This window comes from Oryx dammah, unplaced genomic scaffold, assembly GCF_014754425.2.
Source record: "Oryx dammah isolate SB20612 unplaced genomic scaffold, SCBI_Odam_1.1 HiC_scaffold_2, whole genome shotgun sequence".
In the NCBI taxonomy this organism is placed as follows: Eukaryota; Metazoa; Chordata; class Mammalia; order Artiodactyla; family Bovidae; genus Oryx; species Oryx dammah.
In genome coordinates, this window is record NW_024070186.1 from 14,224,204 (window position 1) to 14,231,710 (window position 7,507).

The 7,507-nt window shown below is 45.4% G+C and overlaps 1 protein-coding gene across 2 annotated transcripts in view; it reads right to left on the reverse strand.

Moving 5' to 3' along the window:
* Nucleotides 1–2,493: 2,493 nt before the first annotated feature.
* Nucleotides 2,494–7,507, reverse strand: part of NDUFV3 (NADH:ubiquinone oxidoreductase subunit V3) — a 12,199-nt gene continuing 7,185 nt past the window's right edge. The window contains exons 3-4 of one of the 2 annotated variants that reach the window (XM_040267162.1): nucleotides 5,295–6,389; nucleotides 2,494–3,071 (exon numbers count right to left, since the gene is read on the reverse strand). In XM_040267162.1, the coding sequence (XP_040123096.1) occupies nucleotides 2,911–3,071; nucleotides 5,295–6,389 (1,256 nt within the window). In that variant the 3' untranslated portion in view covers nucleotides 2,494–2,910. The remainder of the gene's footprint in view (nucleotides 3,072–5,294; nucleotides 6,390–7,507) is intronic. The other variant, XM_040267170.1, reaches the window with a different exon arrangement.

The window sequence follows — 7,507 nt, forward strand, 5'->3', positions numbered from 1 at the left end:
CTCACACAGCCTTCCTGCAGGCTGTAGTGCATTGTCGTGTTAGCAGTCATTTTATAAGCCTTTGCCTGCATTCTACGCCCAAGGTGCAGGACCATGGTCAGACAGCACTGGGGGCTAGCCACTCCCAGCAACCTTGGGTTGGAGGAGGAGAACAGAAAGCATCAAAACACAGAGCCCAGGCTTGGAAGCAGGATCCGGAAAGCTGGGCTTGGAAGCAGGATCAGGAAAGCCACACGATAATCTGCTGGGTTTCTGTTATTAACCAGCTGCCAGTGAGCACCAGAGCCAGAACCCACAATGAGCAGGTCTCCATACAGCATCCTGCAGTCCCGGGGTGTGTGTCATAACGGGACACACATAACAGGTTTAAGAGAACCAGCGTCCAGGAAGATGCCAGTGTTCAGGTGACATGACACGAAAACCACAAAAAAGAGGGAAACCTTGTTGAACTCAGACGTATTAAGCCAACTTAAAAGTCTCACAGAAATGAAAGCAATACACACGTTCGTGAATCACTTGTGATTCATTAGCTCAGTTTCTGGAAATTCCTCTTCAGGAAACAGAAAATACAAAATGAGTTATATGCACACAGAAGTTCTGGCACTCTTTTTAAAAGAGAACATGGGAAACTACACAAACTCAGCGAGCTGTGCTCGGTGGGTAGCTGTGGCCGTAGTGCCCGGATGAAGGTTCTGGGGTCTGAATGCTGGTGCTATTTATCGTGGCTCCTGAGACTTCCCAGAGGGTTAGAGCCAGGGGGAAACATTATGCAGATTGAAATATATCCAGACTTGTTTTGATGCAAAAAGAACTACAACTGAGAGGGTAACAGGCAGGAAGGCTATGGGTTCCCAAGCGCAGGAAACAGACTGCAAGTGTCAGACTTTTTTCCTTCTGTATACAAAATTAAAAGGTTTCTTTTAAAACTCTATTGTCATGATGAGAACTTTTCTCAAACCTTGAGTTAACCAATGCATTTTTCTTATGGAAATGTTTTTCTTAAGCTATGTTAATGAGCTATGTATTTACCTTAGACTGTCTTTCTTCAAGTCGGTTCTGCAGAACCGATAATGGCTCAACAAACCAGTGTTTTACTCATGGAAATGTTCTTAGGCTGTATTAATGAGACTATGTACTTGCTTGGAAATTTGCCTTTCTTCAAGATTCATGTCAACTGTTTTATGGCCTGGGATGACTCACCTTGTGCCAGTGTTATCTCGAAATGCAGGTTGTGGGTGAGGGGCCTGGTGCCACTCTGAGTTTTGAGTCATTTCCTTTCTCCAATTAGCAGCCTGCTGATGGGTGTATAGCTTCTTGCTGAAAACTAGCAGAAGGGCACTCTTTCTGCCCCTTCTGATGTCTATGTCAGAGCTTTCTCCATCTCTTTTATATTTTAATAAAACTTTATTACACAAAAGCTCTGAGCAATCAAGTCTCGTCACTAGTCCCGGATTGAATTTCTCTCCTCTGGAAGACAAGAATCCCAGCGTCTTTCATGGCTCAGCAGCAACCTTTCACAACTCTCTGTGGTACTAACAGTCCGGGGAAGTGCACTCTGGCATCAGAGACCACGGCCCTTCACACGCCTCCACACATCACAGGGGCTCCATGGGCCACAGTGTAAGAAGCTACTAAATGAAAACAAACAAACAACCCAAGATAGAAAGCTGTATGTACATCATATGGTCGCAGCACTGGGAAACCTGTTGTGTTAACCGTGGTCGGGTGAGCAGAGATTTCAGGTAATCTATGTTCCACTTGCTTTCTTTTGGTAACGGGTCTCAGTACTCTTATAATGAAAAATGTGATTAGAGAACTTTGTTGAGTTGCTAAGCCTCCGGGGCGGTAATGAAATCTGAGACGGATGATCACAATACTAGCTTTTCAAACCCGTGTTTTTAGTCTTGGTATCCTTACTTGGACTCATTTTAAGAAAAGCAGGATTATAGAAATGTGAGTCAGAAGTTATAACACACTGTACTGTTTGTTGTAAACTGACCAGAGGCCAAGAACCAGAACTGAAATGAACTAAGGCCACAAGCTTGGGCACAGAAGCAAGCAAGGAAGGATGAGAACAGGCAAACCAGGAAACGTCCTGGTGTGGGGACAGGCACTCTGCTGCAGGGGGACGCGGGGCCCAAGCAGGCGGACACAGCCTCTTCTCTCAGCAACGATCTCAGCTGGATCTGTTACTTCTCAGAGTCCCCATGGGGCCTGGGGACACACAGAGGGACAGACAGACACCGAGGCACACACAGAGCCTGCTCTCACTTGCACGCCCCCCGGCCTGGGTTACGTTACCCTGAGGGATGGGAAATCACTGGGCTGTCCCAGAAACCCTCCGTGGACAAATAAGCTTATTTTGCCGGGCCACCTGGAACAAAGCTGCTGGACCTTGTGTACCACTTTCGCCTGTCTGTAATCCCACCACTCTGCAACTCCCCAAGTGTACATCACATACCTAATGCAATGGAGCAAAAGAATTCAGATCCGTCTGATCATAAAATGCCATAATTTATTATACTTTCTCTGCAGTGGTTGGTTAAAATGTATACAACTCCTATGTCTGATTCATCAAGAACTAGGTCTTATCAGAAGGCCCCGCTATACTCATAGACTCCACACTGGTGAACCAGAGAACACCAAGCTGACCAGGGCTCAGCACAGTGGAACCACACAAAGGGAAGGCACCTCTGACTCTCTGTGCGGATCTGTCCACTGAGCCATACTCTGTCATTAGAGAGAAATCCGCGCACCAGATGTCTCTAAACACATGGAGACGGAACCATCAGAGGAGTGCTGCTAATTCACTGCTTGCTAGGATTCTACACGCCGGGTCTCGTGACTGCCGAGACGATTGCAGGCAAGAATGCAGACAGACACAGAAAGGGTAATCTTTAAACTGGGCTCTCAGTGGCGGGGGGACTGCCGTCCTGAAGAGGGCTGGGGCATCCTGAACTTGGAGAGGTCCAGGTTTAGGTCTAAGAAGGTGTATGTGCTGTAGTCATGATGCTGGAGGTTCTTGTAGGTGGTGTTGTCAAATGGCTCAGTGGGAGCGGCTGACGCAGGCTCTGCGGGGAAACACAACACGGTGTAAACGGAAGCTTCTGAATGGGTCAGCTCACTCTCTTTCACACACACACAGCAAGCATTCTTCATAAACCCCACATGTAATAAATACATTGTCTACTTAGAAAAGAAAAGCCCAGAAAGCAACAGTATCTTCAAAAGCAAAAGAAAGAAACTTGACGAAAATTTACACTAATCATGTAAGAGGTGGAATAGCTTTTATAACGCCTTTACATCTTACTTTCTATATACCTCTTACTTTGTGTAGACCCTGGACTTCTCAGAATTTTGAAAATGCCAAGAACAGTTATGGACGGATGTGCAGGTCATTTAAAGATGCAGAAAAAAAAAGCAGATCCATTAAAATCTAACAGCAATAAAACATTTACAGAAGAAAAATTTTAGAGTGGCAACTAAGTGAGACTTCTAAGTCTCCAAATACAAGAAAATCAGATAAAGTCCAATGTTTTTAATGATAACACAGTTAAGGGGAACTGGAAATGAGATGTGGAACTTTTGTTGTTTAACTTTTTCAAAAAGAAGTTGGTAAACTTTAGACTCAGATTCAAAAATACTTAGTCTTCTCTATGTGGAAGAAAGAAGAATTAGAACCCACACACCTACACAACTGGTGATCTTAATACCATGTGTGTGGATGAAGCAAAAGACACCCCACTTCCCTGTGATGTGCCCTGAGACACAAGGATGGCACGAGGGAGGGGGTGTGGGTGATGGCTGATGCCGGACGGGGTCTCACGGGCCTGCAACTACTGTTGTCCAGACTCCGTTCACTTCTACTCATGCTGCAAAAGAGTAACTGCAGTTTCCCACTATTTGAATTCACACCAAAATTCTCATTTTCACACCAAAATGTTTTTCATTTTCTTGGTCGTGTTAAAACAAACGATGTCTTATTTAGAGAACTGATCTCTTTCCTGTCTCAACAAGCAAGGTATCTTCTCGTGGGGACAGCTCAGGCAGGTGCGTCCTCACAGTCCGTGCGTGTGTGGGGGGTGCTGACAGAAGGGAAATCGAAACCCCGCCCCTCCCCGGCAGGACAGGGGCCCGGTGGCTGGGTTGGGCGAGCTACAGTTCACCCCCATGCAGACACTGCCCTGAAAGTCAGCTGCACTCCGCGCAGCATCTTCAGCCTCCAAAGGGCAAAGAGAATGTTGGAAAAAATAACACAATCATCAAAAATTAGTCAAATTGTTTTCAAAAAGATCTGCAATCTGAAAACTCCCAATTCTGTGTTACCCTGAAGGTTTGGCAAGTCTAGAGCAGAGTGACTGCAACAGCAGCAGGAAAGCAGTTTTTGGGGTCAGGAGGAGGCTGGCAGGCGCTTGTTGCAGCTTTGTATGTTCATGAAAGAGGGAGAAAAGGGGAGGGAAGAAAACACAACACTGTAACACAGAGAGCGACCCAATAATTGCAGGTAGTATGTACTGGCCTAGGGGAGGCTTTGAACAGAAAGGAGCGCAGACAGGGAGAAGCGGGCTTTGTCAGCGACGGGTACATTTCAAGAGCCACGGATCCTGAAACTAAGAGACCTGCTTTCCCATTTTGCTGTGGTCCTCCTAAAGCACACTGTATTTTATGAAGTTCGATGCATAGGAAAGTGGTAAAATAAGAGGAATAAACAGTTTCCCTTTAAAAATTTAGGGGAGCAAAAAAGCCCTTCGTAAAAACTCAGTACGAAAAAACAAAGCAGCCTGCTGTGCTCTTCAGGTGGATCAGAGGACATGTCCAGGGCCTTAAGGTCCAGCTTCAATCCCTAAAGTGAGCTTTTCCCTTAGGCATAAAGATGCTAAACACAAAGGCCTGTTTAGCTCACCTGAAGGCCATTTCTCCAAGTGTAAGCACTGCTCCTTACACTTGGAGTTTAACAGAACCCTCCCACCACCCCTCCCTCAATGAGGTGCCCTGCAGGTTCAACTCCCTCCAAAGTTCAGAATGAAGATGTTCAACTGCCTGTTCTACTGGTTAGGAAACACTCAGAAGCACCAAGGGCAAACTTTTTCATTGTGAAATAAATCTGAAATGTTTCAGGAATTTCTACCCATAACTAACATATACCCCCCAGCTTATCTGAGACAGTGCTACAGGCCACAGGCCTACTGGGAACCTGATTGAGTGTGACACTTCTTTTCATCGCACCGTTCTTCAGAGCCTGACCTCCCCACCCAAAGGACAGAAAGAGCTCTGAACCCCAAGGCAAGGTGTACCCTGTGTGTGGTCCTGGCCTTCCACCTGAGCAGCCGAGTCCTCCATGATCCCGCCCTTCTCCTCAAGCTTCAGGACTGCGGGCTTTTCGTCCAGAACATCTTTATTCTGAACAGGGGCTGTCTTCAAATTTTGCATGGGTAGCTGATCTTCCAAAATCTCTTCCTCAGCCTTTAAGATTCCTTCTGCTGCCTGCTTTTCCAATTTTTCTGTTTTGAACAGGGGAAGAGCCAGCTCCCCATCTGCTTCTGGTACTTGCTTCTCCAAAAGGCTCCCTCTGGCCTCAGGAGGAGGGGCTGGCGGCTGCCCCCCGGCTCTGGTTTCTGTTGATGGGGTGGGCGCTGGGCCGCCAGCAGGATGTGTGGACAACCCCCACGCTGGACGGTCAGACAAGGCTTTTTTAACTTCAAGTGGCTTTTGGCTTTCTTTGTCTATTTTGTTTGATCTAGATATCTTCTGCAATGGTTTCTCCTTTACATTCTGCTTCATAGACTCCTCTGCGGCATGTGACTTGGGCGCTGCGGTTTTGGGTTTGGGGCCCTTTCTGTCCTCCAGGTGCTGACTGGAGGCCTTTTTTTTCTCTGCCTGGCGGGGCCTTCCTGCAGGGGTGAGGTCCAGGTGTGGCTGCTGCGACACTGTCTTTTCTTTGGCCGATATCTCAGTTTTGGGGGCCCTATCTGCAGAGGAACGTGAAGCCTCAGCTACGGGAGACCCTCCCCTGCGTTTGCTCTTCACCTGAGGACCTGCTCCTGAGTGGTCGCCCTCCTCGTCAGACTCTGAATCGGAGGAGCTGGAAGATGAAGATGAAGAAGAATCATCCGTCCCTCTCCTGCCCCACTGGGCTGCTTCTGAATCTGAACCCTGTTTTCTGAATGGAGACACGACTTTCTGAGGAAACTCTACCAAAGTCTTTCTTGACAAAAGCTTCGGAAGCCCTTGGTCTGTGTGCAGCACACTGGCATCGGGGTTAGGCCTCGCTAGCGTCCTGCTTTGGCTCACAACTGATGGTGAGGAAGCGGGTGCAGATAAGGTTTTGGACACCGCATCTGCTGTTGGGGGGGCGAGCTGCTGGCCCCTCTCCTTTGGTTCCACTACATCTAGGAAACGGCATAAAGAGGAATATTATTTTTAATATTGAGTAAAACTGTGAATTCATCAAGGTCACAGACATTTCATTACATATCACCTTGTTACTGACAGTATCTTCAACATCATCATCTTATGAACTGCTCCCTGGAAACCTACTTTTAAGAGAAAGCCAAGCCACACAGGAGAACAATTAAAAAAAAACTGCAGATGTCTTTCTTGATAGCTGAAGATTTTCTAAGATGGGATTTTTTTTTTTAACAATAGAAGAAGTAATCTTATCTCCATTTTTCACAATGAGAACTTCCTGATGATAATTATTTTTTAAACTACTATTTCATCTCAATTTAAGGTAAATTATAAAGATATTTTCAGATGATGAAGTTTTAGAAATGCCTGATTTCTCAAATCCCTAAAGAAATTGATGCCTCTCAAATATTTTAAAAATGACCCATATTGCATGAACTTGACCTTTTAAACAAAAGAACAAAGCAAAAGTAGAGAAGAGAGTCTGGTTTGGGTCTGGGGAAGCACATGCTCGAGTTTAAGAGTGGGGGATGGGAGGGAGGGGATACTGGGAGTCAAAGGAAGGTGCCCTGAGAGGAACAAGAGTCCTGCAAAATCATGTCCTTCAGGCGTTTCTTCTGCCAAGGAAAACTGTTTCAAGACCAAAAAGGTCTAAAATAACTTAGTATCACATGTGTCATTAGAAACAGTGAGTCTTAAACTGTTTCAGTGAGTGGCACTGTGAGTCTTAGATGCTGTAGAGTCGACTAGGAAAGAAAACGAAGTCCCACAGAACACTCATTAGTTCCATTTTCACTCAACTGTCTCTGGTGATAAACCTTTTTTAACCATACAGATAAGAAGAAAAATATAGAACAAGTTTTTGTAAATTAAAATTACTTTTCAAGTCTAAAGCAAAATTTAAAAAAATATATCGCCGATGAGCAAACTCTAAATGCATTTATTTTTCAAGTCTAGGAGACTATTTTATACTAAAAAGTATACCACTTCTTTAAAGTGGAAAAAAATGTATTTCTAACTTTACCATTTTACTGGTATCCAAAAAAAAATCTCTTAATTGTTTTCTGAGATCAGGGACTATATATACACACACACACACACA